Source organism: Pelophylax lessonae (assembly GCF_965119305.1).
Source record: "Pelophylax lessonae genome assembly, chromosome: 8".
Taxonomy (NCBI): domain Eukaryota; kingdom Metazoa; phylum Chordata; class Amphibia; order Anura; family Ranidae; genus Pelophylax; species Pelophylax lessonae.
The window spans coordinates 104,352,781-104,373,782 of NC_138775.1; the positions used below are offsets into that span (position 1 = coordinate 104,352,781).

The following is a 21,002-nucleotide window of genomic DNA, read 5'->3' on the forward strand; positions in this document are numbered from 1 at the left end:
TTGAGATGTTAGTTTTGTGGAGAAGGAAGAAAGCTGGATCCATTACCAATTGGTGCTCTGTCAGAGGTTGTATAATTTCATAGATCTGTTTCCAGAATTTTTCCATTTTGGGACACGACCAAAAAATGTGTAGTAGTGTCCCCTCACCCTCTCCACACCTCCAACATCTATCTGTATTTGTTGGAGATATTTTATGCATTTTTACTGGGGTTTGGTACCATCTCAACAGTATTTTAAAGTTCATCTCTTGTATTTTTGTATTGATGGATGTTGAATAGACCATCTGGTATATCTGCCTTCTCTCTACCTCCGAAAAAGTCTTATTCAATTCTTTCTCCCATTCGTTTATGTATGTTGGCTATTATCTTCATTGTCACTCAACAATGCGGACAATTTAGATATGGAATGTAATAGCGTCCCATTTTGTACACAGATCTCTTCGAATTTTGTATATTGTAGTACCACCTCATTTGGCTTTGGTAGAGTCCCCAGGAAATGTCCAAGCTGAATAGCTCTCCAGCGGTCCAGCCGGAAATCCCCTAGAGGGTCCATCAGCTCCTTCTCTGTTATCCATCCCTCCGGTTTCATATAATGATCCACCTGAAAAAGTCCTTTTTCCATCAAATCCCTACATTTTTTATCCTGAAAGCCAGGTGTAAATTCAGGGTTGCCCAGGACCGGGAATAAGGCAGAGTATTTTCTTGTCAGTTTATATTGTTGAAAATTTTTTTCACGGCCTTAACTGTAAGGCCTATGAGCGGATGCGCTCTCATAGGGGCTGGCAAGCAATGGCTACAGAATGGAGCTCTTTCCAATGGGATTTCAAATTGTGTCTGTTCCATAATTGGCCATAGTTTTGTATTCCTGTGACGACACCAATCTACGAATCTACCCAGCTGTATGGTCTGGTCCATTCTGACTATTTCATCTTGCAATAGGCTTTCATTAAGCCTCCACATTCAATGTCCCCCCCCCCCTTGTACATTACCTAGTTCATATTCCATCATAATTGGAGCATGGTCTGACCAGGTAATCGGACCTATCTGTATATTCTTGATAGCGTGTAGCTGATTATGTGGGGTGAAAAAGTAGTCTATCCTCGAGTATTGCTGGTATACCGAGGAGAAGTACGTGTAGTCACGTTCACCTGGATGCATTAATCGCCACACGTCTATCAATTGAGCACTATACAGGGTATTTGATATGTGTTTCCTAGTCCTTGCTGGTATTGAAGAGTTTCCTACTGAGGTATCCTCTGAAGGAATTAGAGGGATATTAAAGTCGCCTCCCACTATTAGATGACCTTCTTTATAGTCTGATAGTTCCCTGATCTTATTCCCTATAAATACATTTTGTTGACTGTTGGGTACATATAATGTGGCTAGGGTGACCTTGACATTACCTATGGTTCCCTTTAAGAAAAGTGATCTCCCATTAGGGTCTTTGGACATCTGTTCATATTTCCATGGCACGTTGCGAGCTATGATAATCGATACCCCCCTAGATTTGGTCTCTATATTTGTTGCGTGGTACTGTTACTAGTTTGTTTTTAAAGCGGTTGTATCCCGCTTTTTGACACTTTTACCTACAGGTAAGCCTATAATAAGGCTTACCTGTAGGTACAAATAATATCTCCTAAACCGGCACGGTTTAGGAGATATTTACAGTGCATGCAGCCGCTCGGGCGAGCGGCGCATGCGCTCTGAAGGTTGCCGGGAGCTTGCCGGAAAAATCACTCCCGCGCGCATGCGCGGGAGTGACGTCATCGCGGCTCCGGCCAATCAGCGCGCTGGAGCGTCTCTTCCGGCCAATCAGCGCGCCGGAGCCGCCGAACCCGGAAGAGACGACGAGGGATCATGGCAGCGCCCGCATCGATGTCCGGGGGTCCGTGTCGGGGCTTCGTTTTAAGGTAAGTTAAACATAATGGGCTAGTATGTGTTGCATACTAGCTCATTATGCCTTTGTCTTGCAGGTTTTTTTTTTTTTTTTTTTATAGGGTTTACAACCGCTTTAAATTTTCTATCCAATAAAATCATGATAATTTCAAACATAGTTAATTATTTGGATTATTGTGGCACATTAAAAGTCCCAAATAGGTTGGTTATCTTTGACTAGTTCTATGCATTAGGTATGTGGTACACCCTTAAAGGAAAAAGTTGTTGAGGGACCATTTATTTTCTTCATATTGTATATTCCAGAGTATCAAGATAGTCCTTTGGGGCAAAAAGGATAAGTATCCCTTTAGAACATTATTAAGAGAGATTTTATGAAGAGCTTAATGTGTACAACATGCACCTTTTCTAACTTTTCTTTTTTCACTTATCTGCGATGTCCTTTCATGTATGTATTTACCTAGTGTATTATAAGGAGGAAAAATTCATGTGGCTAATTGAAATGGTAATGCATACTAGTAGTAACTGTATATCTGTTAAGGCATATATTGTAACAAATTAACCATTTGTCTCCTCAAGAGAAGCAGATATTTAAAGCGGTAGTATACCAAAAAAAAAAAAAACCCTGCAAGACAAAGGCATAATGAGCTAGATTTTGGGGTGTCATTTTTGCTATGTACATGCTATGTGTTAGAAATATCTTATAAATGGACAATTTTGTGTAAAAAAAAAAAAAAAAAAAAAAAAAAGAGGGGGTTTCATTTTTCTTTCTTTCAAAATCTTGTGGGAAAAAATGACATGTTCAAAAGCCGCATTATGCCTCCTAGATTATGTGTTGGGGTGTTTTCATTCTAAAATGGGGTCATTTTGTGGGCGTTTCAATTGTCCTGGTGCTCCAGGACCTTCAAAAGTGTGATAGGTTGTCAGGAAATTATATGTGTAATTTTTGCTCCTAGAACACCTGCAGGTGCTACTTGGATGTTGGGCCTCTGTATGTGGTCAGGCTGTGGAAAAGTCCCACACATGTGGTATCGCTATACCCAGGAGGAGTAGCAGAATGTATTTTGGGGTGTAGTTGCAAGTATGCCAATAAAGTCTGTGAGAAATAACTTGGTAATATTACCATTTTGTGAAAAATAAAAAATTTTAAAGAAAAATCTTAATTTTGCAAAGAATTGTGGAAAAAAATTACAACTTCAAAAAACTTACCATGCCTCTTACTAAATACCTTGGAATGTCTACTTTCCAAAAAGGGGTCATTTGGGGGGGTATTTGTACTTTCCTGGCTTGTTAGGGTCTCCAGAAATTAGGCTGTCAGTACATCAGGTGTAATCAATTTTCAATGATTGGCACCATAGCTTGTAGACTCTATAACCTTTACAAAGACCAAAAAATGTATACTTATTTGGGTTATTTTTACTAAAGATATGTAGCAGTATAAATTTTGGCCAAAATTTATGAAGAAAAATTACTAAATTTGCAAAATTTTGAAACCGAAACGAAAAAAATGCATTTTTTTTACAACATCTTCGGTATTTTTTCATTTATAGCGCAAAAAATAAAAAACCCAATTATGATTAAATACTACCAAAAGAAAGCTCTGTTTGTGTGAAAAAAAGGACAAAAATTTCATATGGGTACAGTGTTGCATGATCGAGTAATTGTCATTCAAAATGTGAGAGCACTGAAAGCTGAAAATCGGTCTGGTTAGGAAGGGGGTTTAAGTGCCTAGTGGGTAAGTGGTTAAATATATTTCAACTTAAATGGTTTGGAAGAAACAAACTCTGTTTTTCTTGTTTGGCTTTATGTAAACTGTGCTGTCAGTCAGCGAGCTGTCATCAAGGGGGCTAGTAAACATTGTCACATGCTAAACTAAATTTTGGCTGTTCTCCTATTGTAAGGTAAAATGTCAATAAATGTATTTTTAGTGATTTGAACAGATCTTAATTTTAAAACAATATTTTGCTTGATTAGACTTTTTTTTTTCTTTTATTCCTGTGCATTCTAACCAAGTTTCAACCTTTTTCTTTTGCAGTGTTGTAGTTTTTCCATGCTTGCGTAAGTCCCTCTCCATCTTTCCTATAGAATTCTGCTTACATAAGTCCTTCTCTGTTTTAACTACAGAATTATCTTCTTCAGACGTGAAGAAGAAGAAAAAGCATTCTCATCCCAGCTCTTCTTCTCCATCCTCGGATACAGCTATGGATCTTCTCAACTCCATTTCCTCCCCTGTAGTTTCTTCAAGCAAACACTCTTCTAAAAAAGCTGAAAAGATAGTGGCGTCCCCTGTTGGGTTTCAGTCTTCAGTCCAAGTACCTCGAAAAGAACATCGTAAAAAGGGCGGTGAAGACACTCCTGAGGATCTCTCCCACAAATCAAAAAAGCCAAAGCCTCTAACTTTACGTGAGCCTGAAGGTCTAAAGATGAAACTAATTATTTCTCCCAAAGAAAAGACTAGTGAACGCCCACTGATAGCACAGGAAAATCCAGCATGTAGTGACAGAAGTTCTTCTAAAAAGAGCAGCAAGAAATCTAGAGATGAAACTGAGAAGAGCAGTCACAGGAAACACAAAAAAGAAACTCACACACCACGGCATGTTGGCACTCCAGATACAGCTTCTTCTTCTGGAGGGGATGTTGAGACTGGAGAACTTGTGATTGATGATTCCTTTCGGGAAATGAAGAAGAAAAAGAAATCAAAAAAGAGTAAAAAGAAAAAGGATAAACACAAGGAAGACAAACATAGGAAACACAACAAGAGCAAGAGGGAGCATGAATTAGAAAGCCCGAAACCAATGGCATCTTCTGTACTCTCCTCATCGCCAGCTGCAACATCCTCTCCTCCACCATTACCAAGTCCGCCAGCCACTGTACTTCTGTCAACACCTGTTGTCTTGCCTCATCCTGAAGGAGCAACGGAAAAAAAAAAGAAGAAAGAAGAGGTAGAAAAGGTAAACAAAGAAAATTACCATTGCACCCTCTTGAATCACCTGATTGTTGCCATTCATTTTTGGGCCTTGTATGGACATCCATACGCTTAATGTTAATGTCACGAACCGGCAGGACTGGTAGTGGATCCTCTGGACCAGAGAGGTGATGGCACGGGTTGTACTAGAGGACCGGTTCTAAGCAGTTACTGGTCTTCACCAGAGCCCGCCGCAAGGCGGGATGGATTTGCTGCGGCGGTAACTACCAGGTCGTGTCCCCTAGTAACAACTCGACCCCTCTGGCAGCTGATATGGCGTGGTACACAGGGAGTAGGCAAGAGCGTAGTCGGACGTAGCAGCGGTCAGGGCAGGCGGCAAAGGTTCAAAGGCGAGTAGTCGGTAGCAACGGGTTCGGCAAAACAGGCAAAGCAAACAAACACAGCAGGGAACGCTTTCTCAAAGGCACAAGGCACAAAGATCCGGCAGGAAGCTGTGGGAGAAGAAGGTATTTATGGGTAGTGCACAGGTGAAGCCTAATTAAGTCAGCACTACCTCTCACAAACCTTAACCCTTAATAACCACTTTAGGCCAGGCACCAATCACTGGTGCACTGGCCCTTTGAATCTAAGAGGCCCGGCGCGCGCGCGCCCTAGAGAGCGGGGATGCACACGCCGAGATGCTGGAGTGCTGCCTGGAGGCATACGCTGTGAGCGCTCCGAGGCCAGCAGGGGGCCCGGAGCGCTCAGCGTAACAGTTAATATCAGTATTTGCAGTACTTGCTGTTTGTTAAAGCGGAACTTAACAGTATCTGAACACTACAAACTAAAAATGCAATTTAATCACTTCCCAACCACGCTATAGCCAAAAAAAAAGGCTACAGCATGGTCATCCAATTCTGGGAGGGTGTCCATTGATGTCTCCCAGAACCACGCAGCTTGCATGCCCCCTGCATACGGCTTGCTCTGTGATCCCTATGTCCTTTGAACACAACTGAACACAGTTCGCGATAAAAGGATAATCACAGTGGCCCTTCATACACATACACATTCAGTACACATTTACACTGATAATCAGGCCACTGATCATCAGTGCCATAGTGATCAGTGCAGCCTCATCAGTTCTCATCAGTGCTGCCTCATCAGCGCACATCAGTGAAGGAGAAAAATTACTTATTTTCCAAAATTCTATAACTGAAAGTAAGAAAATTTTTTTTAAAACATTTTCTGCCTTTTTTTAATTTGTTTAGCAGAAATAAAAAAAAAACCCCAGTGGTGATTAAATACCACCAAAAGAAAGCTCTAAAGGCCACCAAAAGAAAGCTAAAAAAAAAAAAAAGGTCACATGGGTACGGTGTTGCATGACCACTCAATTGTCATTCAAAGTGTGACAGCGCTAAAAGCTGAAGATTTGGCCTGGGCAGGAAGGGGGTGAAAGTGCCCAGTATTGAAGTGGTAATTCACTTTTCTCATTCAAAACAAACTTACCCATCCATCCAAATCTCCATGCTTTTATTTTGTTGCAAAATCACTCTGAAAACACCCCCTTAGCATTTCTAGTGGCGGCCATCTTGAGTAAAGGCAGATGATTCATCTAGCATTTATTTCCTGGAATCCATCTGCCCTCAGCTCAGGCATGCAGACAGTAAGGTGTTCTTAGCTAAGAAAGCCCCAGCTGGTCAATAGCACCACCATTTAAGTATACATTAATATCCAAATTGGTATAAAAAAAAAAAAGACATACGGTTCAACAATTTTCTAATTATTTTATGAATGATCTTGCCAACGCCTCTAAAGAGACCCTCCTTTTTTTATGATCCACCGGACCCAAGTGTACTTACCAATGGAGTAAAAATGGTCCATTGTGACCTGTTGAATGGTTAATTAAATGTTCCTTACTAAAAATCTCAAAGTTGGAATATATCCTTTCTTGTATTAAACAGGTATTGGTATAAGAATTAAACTGTATGATTTATTTATACTGATTTTGATATTTTTGTATATTTATCTGGTGACACTATTGACCCAGTTAGCATTTTTGTTCATTTTATCATAAGCAGAACAAAAATGGGTGAGCCAAAATGAAAATTTACAGAAATGCAGAATAGACGTTTGCAACTGAAATGATTATCAGAGGTGGTAAGAGGGGATGGGGTTGCAGTGGGGTGGTGAGGCCTGAGGCCTCAAAATATGCGGGTGGGAAGAGGCTTTAAGGATCTGTCCCCTTCTGATCTGTTCAGGTAGATTGTCTGTTCTAAGCAGACATTATTATTCATGTGGCTGATCGTCCTTCATAATTACACTAAGGTGCTTATGGACCATCAACTGAAATGTATTCCAAATGGTGGTGATATTGTTTTAGGACATAGAACCTTGGTTATGGCTGTGCTATATTGTTAAAGGATTGGGGGAGATTCATGCCAGATTCTATGAACATTATCCAGTTAGCATTTTTAGTTGATTTTATTATTCTTTGTCTAATACAATAAAATATATTGATTAAAATTATAGTAATACAGTGTTGTATATTTTTGTACTTATAGATTTAAAGTAGTTGTAAAAGTACATTTTTTTTTTTTTTTAAATAACAAAACGTGTTATACCTACCTGCTGAGTGGTCCCAAACCTCTCTTCTTGGAACACCCGCTGGTGCTCCTGGCCCCTCCTCTATGTCCAGTGCCCCTGTAGGAAGCTGCTTCCTGTGGAAACACTTATGCTCCAGAGTCCCGCTGCTGAGTCAGTTTACACAGGTAGTGGGACTTGACCCCACCCTCCCACTCCCTCATCACTGGCTTTGATTGACAGAGTGGGAGTCAATGGCTCCTGGTGCCCCAGCAAAGCCAGTGAGACCCAGAAGTGAGGGGAGAGGAGCTGCAGACGTGCACAATACCAGATCGAATGAAGGGCTCAGGTAAGTAAAAGGTTGGGGTTAGTGGGGATACTGATGCCTAAACATTTCTTGCCTTAATGCAACGGATGCATTAAGGTAAAAAATGCTTAGGCTTTAGAACCACTTTACCTTATGATTCATTTAGAGGTACAGTTAATTGCCATTTCTTTTGCAGGGAGTTTTCTTTTTTTTTTTTTTTGAAGTTTGTTTAAGTGAGAGATGTGATTAAAGTGGTATTAAACTCCCTGGCATTTCCATCTTTGCATGGTCTTCCTTCCAGGTTCTGTCTCTTTGACCACTTGAATGGCCAGGCCGCGGTGATACATAGTTACATAGTAGGTGAGGTTGAATAAAGACACTAGTCCATCCAGTTCAACCTGTGTAGGTGTGTGTGGACCTATTCATTTCCCATATCCCTGAATGTTTCGATCCTTGAGATGTACGTCCAAGAGTCTTTTAGCCATACTCCTCGCAGTTACTACCATTTGTGGCAGGGAATTCCACAGTCTTGTAGCCCTTACAGTAAAGAACCCCCTTTGTAGCCTGAGGTTAAATCTCTTCTCCTCTAAACGCATTGTATGACCTTGTGTCCTCATGCATTCCTTGTGACTGAATAGTTTTTTTTCTATGCTCTGATCACCGTTGAGCTATTTGTAAATCGCTATCATGTCCCCTCTCAGGTGTCTCTTCTCCAGGGAGAATAAATCTAGTACTTCTAAACGCTCTTCGTAATTAAGATCCTCTAATCCCCTAATAAGTTTTGTTGCCCTTCTCTGTACTCTCTCAAGCTCCAATACATCCCTTCTGAGGACTGGCAACCAGAACTGGACAGAATACTCCAGATGTGGTCGGACCAGAGTTTTATAAAGTGGTAGGATTATAGTTTTATCTCTGGAATACATCCCCTTCCTTATGCATGCCAAAATTCTGGCAGCTTTGGCAGCTGCAGCTTGACATTGCATGCTATTGCCTTATCTATCTTCCACTAAGACCCCCAGATCTTTCTGCATTTTTGATACCCCCAGAGGTTCCCCCCCTAGCTTGTATATTGCTTTTATGTTATTGGTCCCTAAGTGCAATACCTTGCACTTATCCACATTAAATCTCATTTGCCATGTAGTTGCCCACTCTGTTATTTTGTTCAGGTCATTCTGTAAGATTTCTGTCTCACGATGTGAAGTTATTGCCCTGCTCAATTTTGTGTCATCTGCAAAAACTGAGATCGAGCTACTGATTCCATCCTCAATGCTTTTTATGAATAAATTGAACAAAATTGGTCCCAGAACTGAGCCTTGGGGGACCCCACATACCACCCCAGACCAGTCCGAGTATGCTTTGTTTATTATCACACTTTGGACACGCCCCCTTAACCAGTTCCATATCCAAGAGCAAACCATGTGGTCAATGCCTGTTGCCCTTCATTTATAAATCAAGTGTTTTTGGGGAACCGTACCAAATGCCTTAGCAAAATCCATGTACACCACATCCACAGGTCTCCCACTGTATAGCTCACAACTAACCTCCTCGTAGAATGTTAACAGATTGGTTTGACAAGAACGCCCCTTTGTAAACCCGTGCTGATTACTGCTGATGATGTTGTTTTCTTTAACAAACTCTTGGATATAGTCCCTTATCATTCCCTCCAGAAGTTTACATACTATTGACGTCAGGCTTACCAGCCTATAATTTCCCCGGACATGCCTCTGCCCTTTTTTTGAATTTCGGTATCACGTTAGCTTTTCTCCAGTCCCTTGGTACATTTCCTGTCAAAATACTGTCAGCAAAGATCAGGAACAGTGGTCTAGATATAACCTTACTGAGTTATTTAAGTACTCTCAGATGTGCGCCATCTGGGCCTGGTGATTTATTTGTGTTAATGTTATCCAGCTTTTCCCTGATTTCACCCTCTGTTAGCCATAGCGGCAAGTCCTTTGAAGTACTGCTAACCAAACCGTCATGGTCAGTGTACCCCTCCATTTCCTGTGTAAAGACTGAGGAGAAGAAAGCATTAAGCACAGTTGCCTTATCCGTGTCCTCTGTAACCATCCTCCCCTCATCGTTAATGTCACTCCCATGCATGCAAATGGGTGTCACATCACTATGGCACAACTAGGGTGCCGTAAATGTTATGTGAGCTACGCATGCGTGCTCAGATTATTTTACCCCTGACAAGCTGGGAGAGGCATTCATGACGGAAGAGACCACAAGGGTCTCTTCTGTTATAGAAACTTTGCCTGTCAATGTTTTTTTTTTTTTTTATAAAATTGACTGCAATGCTGCATTAAAGCAAACTTTTTTAACATTAAGGCTCGGTTCACACTGATGCGATGCGGGAAGGCTGCGAATCCGCAGCCTGTTCCCGCATCGCACACGCACCCCCGGCAGTTCACACTGCCATATGTGATACGCTGGGGGTGTCAATGTAATCTTAACGACACCCCCAGTTTGATCGCATGTCGCAGTGCGATCGTGCAGTTCGCACAGGATCGGATCGCACAAGTGTGAACCGCTCTGCGATCCGATCCTGATGCGGCAGCAAAAATGCCTCCTGTGCGTGTTAGCTGCGGGTGCGATGCAAATTTAGCCATACAAACTGTATAGCTAAACTCGCACCGCACAGCTGATCGCATGTAATGTCGGAGCAGTGCGCTCCGACATTACATGCGAACCCCGCACACGCAGAAGTGTGAACCGGGGCTAAAGGGAAAGCTTACTTTCAGGTAAGTTAAACTTGCACTTTACCTAGCCATCCTAACCGACACTAACACACCTGCCCCAATCTCAGCTGCCTACCTATCCGAATAGGACCACTGTGGCCCACCCCAGTATTCAAATCCTGCTGCCGAAAATGTTCACCTGTGAAGTGAGCCCGTTAATAAACCTTACAGTAAACTAGTATAATGTGCACCTTTAGGCGCCAGCATTTTTCCTATTTTTTAATACTCTAATATCTAGGCCTATTTTTATGTAAGTCTAATGCAGTAAAAGTCACGCACTGAACTTCTTATTACACCTAGTCCAATTTCCTTTAGAGTGAGGGGCAGCTTCAGTAACCCACAATAAAGTGCAGGAGCGGGGTGTGTGAGTCATCATTATAGCCAAAAAAACAAGACATTTCAGAGGAAGTTGGTAATGACAGCTTTAATGTTGTGAAGTACTGTTGTCTTTTCTAGACTCTGCTAACAAAAATATATATATATTTTTTTTTTTTACTCCCATATGTATAATCAGCCCAAGAAGAAGAATATGTCTGCATATCAAGTGTTCTCTAAAGAGTATCGAAGCAGCATTATAGCAGAACATCCAGGAATTGGTAAGAAGCACTTACTTGTTGCTGTACAAATATATACCCTGTATACACTGAATGTCTTAAGGCTCGTACACACGAAAATCGGACAAAATATCCTCTGATTTTTCTGTCTCATGCTCAGCGGTCATAACCGGTTTTAGTTGACAGTGCATAATGTTCACGAAATTTCTTGTCCGATTTTTTTTTTTTTTTTTTGGGACATTTGTTTCTAGACTTCCGAGTCGTCAGCAACTTCAGATCATGCGCGGTCTTTTGTATCCGATTTTTCGCGGACGTACTGCATACATATTAAATGAAAATTGGTCATCTGGGGACGGACGATAAAAATTTTGGTGCTTCTCCCTCCATTTTTTTTTCGTTGAAAATGTCTGCATCGGCTGCTGAAAGTTGTGTACACACCAGCCGAAAATCGTACGATTTTACCTCGGACGGGAATTTTCAGCAGATTTTCTACTAGTGTGTACCCCACTTTACTGCAGATTACCTGCAGTTGCTTTTCCAGCCAGATAAAGATTTAGCCCTGTTTTTGCAAAACTCTATTTGCAGTACATACTGCTATCCTACTAATACCAAAAATGTAAGAATCTTTGTTAATATAGATATATATTGTACAAGATATAATATGCCTAACCAGGACATATCATTTGTATGGTATATGTCTGGAGATTGCAGCTGGTCCAGATTCACAGATGCCAAAGCCATATTTGTGCCAGAAATACTTTCGGGCTAAAGTGAAGGACTCTGTAGATTCAGTGCTTTCGTATTAGATGACTAATAGGTTTTCATCTCTTTACCCTCTCATACTTTGAGCAACTAAAAGTGTAACACACAGGAAACCCCTTTGTAGGTAAGTTTAGAGGTCATAGTCTGTGATCCTTTGTTATTTGATAATATTCTTTGGCTCAAACTAGCTGATCAAAAATTTACTAACCCTATCACCCAAGACTCTTGACTGTATCAAGAGTTGCTCTGGTCTGCTTTCCCTGCACGCCCTGCTACTTTCCTATGTAGAGAACACATCATTCTATCCTGCATACATAGCTCCAACTTATTTTACTGATTACATCTTACTAGGCTATCCCATTTAGTAGGCCTAAATGGATTTATCCCATTACCTATGCAACAGGATAAACATAAAATATCAAGTACAGAAATGTTTAGATATCTCCAGATCAAGCACTTCTACTCTGAGTACTTCTACTCAGTCTTCTCTAAATCAATTCAACTCCTTTGAAAACATGTGTATCATGAGCCTTATCCCACAGCTATACCAGCAAATACTAATTAAGCTCTTCTTGCATACCCCCTTGCACATAGATAAATGGACAGTTGTTCTTGGTGTCACATTGAAACCTGAAGACTGGTCTGCAACAAAGTCCTGCTCACAGAGTGTGACTGTTTTGGAAACCTTCTATAAAGTACTATCCCAATGCCTGGTACCTGTTAGAATAGCTAAATATATCCCTTCATATCCACCCAACTGCTTTGGAGGATGCAATGTATTAGCCATTCATATGCACATCTGTAGAACTTGTCCAGTAATCAAATATTTTTGGACCAATGTTTTTATTGTTCTCTCTTCTTTACCTAAACTATCTCTCACCTGAGATCCAATCACTACACTACTTAACAAGAAAACACTGTATCTCAAAAATGCACATTTCTGACTGCTTCTGCAGGTTCTAAACGCTGCTAAGCAAATGGTAGAAAAGGCCTGGAAAACCCCAGTAATGAATCTTGCAGAGACCAAACATAGGGTCACACAAACCATGATACACGGCTAAAGTGAAGCCACTCTTCTAGTCCGTATTCACCTAAAATGGGACAGCCATGACTAACATTCCTTTTACCTCCTGGATTTAAGTCTTCCCTCTTGGAACTAGGGCTGCAACTAATTAGTTTCATAATCAAGCTGATTATTGTGTTGATTACTTGATTAATTGGATAAAAACCTGAAAAAACAAGTGTGGTGTGTAATTTTGGTAATATGTGAATTTTGTAAAAAAATAACGAAATATTCTTGAATATCAATATGCAGTAGTAAATATAAATAACCAGCTATAAGGAAAGGAAGAAAAAAGAAAGAAAGAGAAAATAAATGTAAAAAAGACCTCAAACACTGTTTTGCAGCTTTTTCTGACAAGACTGTAATATAAATATATATATATTATATTAAATATACCCAGAACAGAAGTAGGATATATGGGGTATTTTAACTGGGAGTCAGACATGAAGCTGCAATAACATACTTATGCATACCTGCTCTGTGAAATGGTTTTGCACAGAGCAACCCCAAATCTCCTCTTCTGAGTTCCCCTGCCTGCGCTCCTTTTTCCTCCTGCCTTCACAATGTCCTCATAGCAAGCCGTTTGCTATTTAGGCACCCGTGTGGGCTCGATCCTTGTCTGCACTGTGTGCTGGGACCTGCCGCCTGCTCCCTCTTTGCTGGTTGTGTATTGTGTATTTTGATTTCTGCTGCGTCTGAATCCTGAGAGGAGGGAGAGAGAAAAGCAGCACTGCTGCTCCCAGGCATGGGGATCAGGTAAGTATACAGGGGAGGCTGGGGGGGAAACTGGTCACTGAAGGCTTCTTACCCTAATGTATACAATGCATTAGGGTAAAAAACCTTCTGCCCTTAGAATCATTATAAATCTCTTCTTTCTCCTGCCCAGGACTCCATGTCCTATGAGTCATTGCCCCTCCCATATTCACAAGTTCTCAGGCACTTACTGACATGTATGGACAGTATACTGAGTATATGTATTGTACTATGTTTACAGACGTGTGAATGGTGTACTGAGCTGTATGTCTGCTGCACTATGTATACTGCAGACATACAGCTCTGCACACCATTCATACAAGCCGTATACACAGTGCAGCAGACATACGGCTCAGTACACTGTTCATACAGTAAATAATGTGTTCTGTATGAAGGCCAACCAATCGGTCGACCACTAATTTATGATGAATATTGTTGACATCTTTTTTTATTAGCCTTCATATTCGATTACGTCGATTAGTTGTTTCAGCCCTAGTTGAGACCAGGATCTAAAAATAGATCCAAGATCTGAAAATAGATTGAACAGTTGTGACCAGGATCTAAAGATAGATCAAGAATCTTAAAATGGATTGAACAGTTAAAACCAGGATCTAAATGTAGATCTAACTGTTAACACCAAAATAACAAAAATAACAAAATAACAAAAATAGATCCAGGATCTAAAAATAGATGAAACAGTTGAAACCAGGATCTAAAAATGGATTGAACAGTTAAGACTAGCGCTGTAACTAATGATTATTTTCATAATCAATTGGCTAAATTATTGTTTTGACTTAATCGGATAAAAACCTAAAAAAAGGATGCTGAGCAATTTAGTTATATTATAACTGGGTATATAATAAATATAGTGTACCAAAAAACAGCGCTTGCAAGAAATATAGTGACTTACAAAATCAATATGGGTCACCGATATGGTGGTGATCCTGAAGTGCAATGGTGCTAAATACAAAATGATTTGGTACAATGAATAATCACAAATACAAAGTGCAATAGTGCTGACTACAATAATAATTGGTGCAATAAATGCAAGGTGCAAAAAATGCTAGATATGATGCCTAGTGCAATAAGTAATCCCAAATGCAAAAAAAGTGCTGGTATAATAGTCCAATATAACTCCTCAAATATAGTCCAATAATGGGTGCAAACGTGCTCAAAGTGCTGCTGGCATAAAGTGCAATGAGTGCTTCAAACGGTGCAAGGTGTCACGAAACCCTTCGGGAATGCACTCACCAGAACCGATGGACCTTCAAAGAAGGTCAAATGAGCCTTGTGATAAATCCAAATGAACGGGACTCCTCAAGAGAAAAAAACAGTAGATCCCCTTCCCCTGTGTCACTCAAAAGAAAGGATGGACCAACATCGTGAAGCCCAAATGTATATGTTTAATAATAAGTAATATGCTCACAAATGTATAATAGAGGTCCGCATATAAAACACAAGAGTAATCTCGCAATACGCCCTTGTAGGTGGGCGAAACGCGTTAACGTATTTACGGTTGCTGCAACCAACGACATCACTTCCTGGATCCGTGAAATGCACGTCGGCTGCGTTCCCGGACGTATTGTGAGATTACTCTTGTGTTTTATATGCGGACCTCTAGTATACATATGTGAGTATATTAATTAATAAACCTATAAATTCAGGCTTCACGATGTTGGTCCATCCTTTCTTTTGAGTGGCACAGGGGAAGGGGATCTACTGGTTTTTTCTCTTGAGGAGTCCCGTTAATTTGGATTTATCACAAGGCTCATTTGACCTTCTTTGAAGGTCCATCGGTTCTGGTGAGTGCATTCCCGAGGGATTTCGTGACACCTTGCACCGTTTGAAGCACTCATTGCACTTTATGCCAGCACCACATTGCTTTTCAGGATCACCACCATATCGGTGACCCATATTTATTTTGTAAGTCACTATATTTCTTGCAAGCGCTGTTTTTTTGGTACACTATCTTTCCTAAGTTTACGCTTAGTGAACAGCAGCTGTAAAAACTGTTTATACATTACTTTTTTGCACATTTTCTGTTCCTAGTTCCTAATTACTTATCATATATAATAAATATACCCAGAACAGTACAGGGTATTTTAATTGGGAGACAGACATGACGCTGCATGAAGGGTTCACAAGTTCTCATGCACTTACTGTGCTGTATGTGAGTGCGTATTGACATGTATACACAGTGCAGCAGATATTTACCTCAGTACAATGTTCATACAGTAAATAATACATTCTGTATGAAGGTCAACTAATTGGCTGACAAACTATTCCATAATTAATTAGTTTTATTATCCATTATGTTGATTAGTTGTTTTAGCCCTGGCTGGAACCATGATGAACACAATATCTTAAACCATTTCATGCTCTTCCTTCAAGCACCTACTGGAACTGGGAAGCCTCTCCCTACCCCTAACCCCCAATCTTTCTTCTATTTCTGTGTTATTTTCATTTAGGCTGCATTCACATGTGAGCGTTTGGATCGCGGGAAGAACCGCCGCGGTTCCGCCCGCGATCCGGAGATTATTGCAAATCGCGGGACGCCTAGCGTTGCCCGTTGATTTGCAATAGCCCCCCAAACGCCGAGCGATGTTGCCGCGATTTCCGCCTGCCGAATCGCGGCAACATCGCGCAAACAAAATCGCGGGACGCAATACGCTCCAAAGAAGCTCTTGTACTTCTTTGGAGCGTATTGCGTCCCGCGATTTTGTTTGCGCGATGTTGCCGCGATTCGGCAGGCGGAAATCGCGGCAACATCGCTCGGTGTTTGGGGGGCTATTGCAAATCAACGGGCAACGCTAGGCGTCCCGCGATTTGCAATAAATCTCCGGATCGCGGGCGGAACCGCGGCGGTTCTGCCCGCGATCCATACGCTCACATGTGAACGGAGCCTTACTGTTGATGTACTACATTTTCCATTCTTTACTTGAACAAATACACACTTCATTATGTTCATATGTCTTTACTCTACTGTGTTGCACAGTACTGCATGAATCACATGTCATCTTTATAATACTAATGTCTCATATTTTTAAAACAGTGTCCTATCCATGATTGATATGTCAGTTGACAATTTGCACTAGTTTTAAATAAAATTTTAAGCAAGAAAGTGGAACTATGGACACACAAAATACAGTATATATAGTATATTTGCTAATTCACCTGAAAAATAAATGTGTCTTTCTGTTAGGCCAGTCTTGTGATTTACACAGGTGATTTACATGTTTTGGGGGTTTGGGTTTTGAACTCTAGTAAGACTATAGGTTTTGATATATATATATATATATATATATCTTAATAGTAGTGTGCCAACATCCCTGGGTTGTTTTCTACAAGTATTTGGTTCCTCAGGCTAGTAAGGGGTGGGACTTTGAGGCAAGTTTAAACAAATGCTATTCATGCAATTTGTGCGATTTTTTTTCAAGTTTTTTCATAAAAACATATTTATTTCCAACTTCATACAAGTATATTGTGCTTTGTTGGGCAAGAGGCCCATCAGTGAATAGGTGAAAGAAGGTAAAGGTATGACAATTGTGATTATGGTGACTTTAGAAACATATTCCCTGTCATCCATGCGTTTTTGAATGTTCAGGGAGCGTCTAAAATCCAACGCGTTTTGGCTTCTGCCTGTTCGGCTTGTGCCTTTATCAAGGGTTCACCATGTCTACAATCATATTGTTCAGTGTTAGTTCAATATAAATGGATCGTTTCTTTTAATTGTATCATGTACAGCAGTGGTCCTCATTGAAAATGAAATCTGCTTTATCACTTCATCAGCTATGTCCAGTGAGCGGGCGCTGGACCAGGAAGTATTGAAATAATCTTTTTTTCTCTTACGTCCTCCGACAGTCGCCGCCGCCTCTAAGTCATCACTGTTGGGTATTGACTTCCGCTCCGCAGGAGTAGCTAGGCATATAGACTTCGTCAAAAGACAAAAGGCATTAGCATATACACACCCATGGGGGCTGTCCCATCTGGTCAATACCCCCCTGCATAACCACTCCCAACTCAGTTTTAATCTGCCTAGCGTCAGGAGTAGTCAGGCTTCCCTGTGCTGGGGCTTCAGTCTCAGCCTTCCTAATCTTTTATTTGATTTTCTTTAAAAATGTCAGTTTTTTTCTTACTTTAATAGCTGTTTATTTTGTCAGCTTCTAATGTTAGTCGTTTCTTCAGATGAAGATGGATCATGCAGTGCTGGGATTCGGACTGACCGCCCTGGTTCTCCAGGGCAGAAGGGTCAGATGGACCCCCAGCCCGCCATCGAGCGTTCGGCTATGGTTCGCCCTGGCATTACGAACGACCCATCCCTGCTCGCTGCAAGGATGCAGCCGTGAGGTGGCTACCTCACAGGACACATCTGCAATGCTGCGGTGTCATGTCCCTGGCTCACGGCACTCCCTGTCAGATGAGGACAGCGGTTTTCCGTTCATAAGAGGCATCCCACGCCATCTGGTACAGGTAAGTACTTCTGTGTGGGGCCTCTGTCTGGGGTGGCAGTCTGTGTTGCTGTGTGTTCCCCATGTCTGTGCCTGTGTGACTCCCTATGCGGTCCCTGTGGGGATCGCTTGTGCAGATACTGTATGTTTTCTGGGGGTCCCCTTCCCTGTGTCACTTCGGTGCATTGTTGGGGGTGCAGACGTTTTTGTGTGGCGACCGCAGCGGTGTGTATTAGCGCGGTCCGCCATCTTGGATATGGGCAGGCATGTGTAGCTTCCCTGGGGGCGATACTGCATGCTGTTTTGGCGCCATCCGCCGCCATTTTGTGGGTGGTGGACGATCGGTCCGACCGCATGTTCGGCGGCCATTTTGGCGTAGCCTCCAATGCATTCCTATGGGGCAGCCATTTTCCCTAAGTCTGGCAGTCTATAGTTCAGCCTACTTCAGCAGCACTTCCTTTCCATCTGCAGCAGGACATCGGTAGCAACACTCTGCGGGCTCTGCAGGTTATCACTCTCAATTCCCTATCTGGGAATGATTCTGGACTCTGCTCAGGCAAAGGTGTTCTTGCTGGAGGACAAGCTCCGGACCTTGCAGGACGAGATAAGGTCCCTCAGGGACAACCCGTTCTCATCACTCAGAACCTGTATGAGGTCTCTGGGGTTGATGGTATCAGCCTTTGAGGCGATACCCTTTGCTCAGTTTCACACGCGGGCTCTCCAGACGGAGATCATGGCCAGGTGGGACAGACTGCCTCAGTCCCTGGATCTGAGTGTCTCCTTGAGTCGTCAGACCAGATTGGCTCTTCTGTGGTGGCTCCAGTCCCCGTCGGTGGCGGAAGGCAAGTCCTTCCGTCCGTTGGTGTGGACGGTGATTTCCACGGATGCCAGCCTGTCGGGCTGGGGTGGAGTCCTGGGCAACCTGTCTGCCCAGGGCACTTGGTCGGAGGAGGAGTCCTCCCTCCCGATAAACGTGCTGAAATTGCGAGCGATAAAACTCTGTCTCTTCCAGTGGTCGGACCGTCTTCAGGGCCTTCCTGTCCGAGTACAGATGGACAATGCTACCTCGTGGCTTACATCCACCACCAAGGGGGCACCAGGAGTGCTTGTGCGGCCCTGGAGGTGACCGACATTCTATCGTGGGCCGAGACTCATGTCCCGGCGATCTCAGCAGTTCACATTCCGGGTGTGGAGAATTGGCAGGCCGACTATCTGAGCCGCCAGACCCTGGACCAGGGGGAATGGTCCCTACACCCGGAGGTCTTCCAAATGCTGTGTGCGAGGTGGGGGATCCCCGGACGTGGATCTGTTCGCATCTCGACTAAACCGAAAGGTTCGTGGCAAGAACGCGCGATCCTCTGGCAGTCGCCTCGGACGCGTTGGTGGCCCCTTGGCATCAGTATCGTCTGATGTATGCCTTTCCTCCGATTCAGTTGCTATCCAGGTTTCTTCGCAGGCTAGCCTCGGAACCGCACCTGGTGATTCTGGTGGCTCCAGACTGGCCACGACGGTCCTGGTACGCCGACGTTGTTCATCTGGCAGTGGCGCCTCCGTGGCGGCTGCCCCTGCGGGAAGATCTCCTGTCTCAGGGTCCGATCTTCCATCCTGCTTTACAGTCGCTGGCTTTAACGGCCTGGCTGTTGAGACCCAGGTCCTGAGGGACAGGGGTCTCTCCTCTGAGGTCATCCCTACTCTTGTCAAGGCTAGGAAGACCCCCTCTGGAAAGATTTATTACCGTACCTGGAAGGCTTACTTCGCCTGGTGCGAGTCCAGGGGGTTCTCCCCTCGTTCGTACTCGGTGTCGAGATTGTTGGCCTTTCTCCAGGTGGGAGTGGACCAGCGCCTGGCGCTGGCCATGATCAAGGGCCAGGTGTCCGCACTGGCTATTCTTTTCCAACACCCTGTGGCATCTCATTCTCTGGTTCGCACCTTCATTCAAGGTGTGCGACATTTGGCTCCTCCCAGGAAGGAGCCCTTACCTCCGTGGGACTTGAACTTGGTTCTGTCCGTGTTACTTTTTTTTCAGTAGAGATGCGTGTTGGGCAAAATTAAAACTCCCGTAGAAGGTACAGGGGTAAATGTATATACATTTTAACAGTGTGATTTGTATGCGAGTTAGTTATTTGAAAAAAAGATCCATAGCCAAAAGCCTAAAATAAAAAAACAGGGACCCACTGTGCTACTTGTAATGGTAATCAAAAAGCCTGTAAGCATTACTTTAAAATGAATATAGGGGAGAATAAAAGGGATTAAGAATAGTGGGGGTGCGATTTTGCCTCCAGTTTCTAATGCTGGAATTCCCTCCTAATAATCCTATACTAGCATAGTCCAATTTTGCTATGGAGAGGATCCTTTATTTTAGTTTCTCTTAAAGTGAACAGATTATCTATATATTTTAGGCAATAATTAATTTGTTAAAATGGTTGTAAACCCTTGCATATACCCAGTGAATTGACTGGCATCAGGTGATAGACAGAGATGAAACCAATCCTCCGACATAAGTTGTTCCGGTTTATCTGCAGCGATCTCTTCTCTACATTTATTCAAAGTCTAGTTTTTTAAAGCTTGTGTGAGAGTTCATAAAAAAAGAGGCAGCGAACTAAAATTACACTCTGCGCAGCTTAGTGAAGGAGAGCTGATTGATGAGAAGAGGCACCCCCCCCCTTCACACAGCACACTGGAACAGAGCTGAGACTTTCAATCACAAGCTGTGTGCTGGAGCTCCCTCCCTATCACCTTTTTTTTCTCTTGGTGTCAGGAAAACCTGTCAAAAGTAATTCATGTTGATAGCAGAAAAATTAAGCAACAGACAGGAATGACAGTGCTCTGGATTGAGCCAAGTATACACTATAGAGGGATATGCTTTGTTCATATTTTTGTCTGAGGTTTACATCCACTTTAATCTTTCTTTTTAATCTGTTGCCAGACTTTGGAGAACTTAGTAAGAAGTTGGCTGAAGTGTGGAAACAACTGCCAGAAAAGGATAAACTTGTAAGTTAA

The 21,002-nt window shown here is 42.5% G+C and overlaps 2 protein-coding genes across 3 annotated transcripts in view; one reads left to right on the forward strand and one right to left on the reverse strand.

Annotated features, from left to right (window-relative positions):
• The window catches only part of RPS19BP1 (ribosomal protein S19 binding protein 1), a 146,299-nt gene that overhangs the window by 74,115 nt on the left and 51,182 nt on the right, over positions 1-21,002 (reverse strand). The window lies entirely within an intron of this gene.
• The window catches only part of HMGXB4 (HMG-box containing 4), a 101,846-nt gene that overhangs the window by 31,213 nt on the left and 49,631 nt on the right, over positions 1-21,002 (forward strand). For both annotated transcript variants that reach the window (XM_082266181.1, XM_082266182.1), the window contains exons 3-5: positions 4,017-4,843; positions 10,937-11,018; positions 20,929-20,993. In XM_082266181.1, coding sequence (XP_082122307.1) covers positions 4,017-4,843; positions 10,937-11,018; positions 20,929-20,993 — 974 coding nt within the window. The remainder of the gene's footprint in view (positions 1-4,016; positions 4,844-10,936; positions 11,019-20,928; positions 20,994-21,002) is intronic.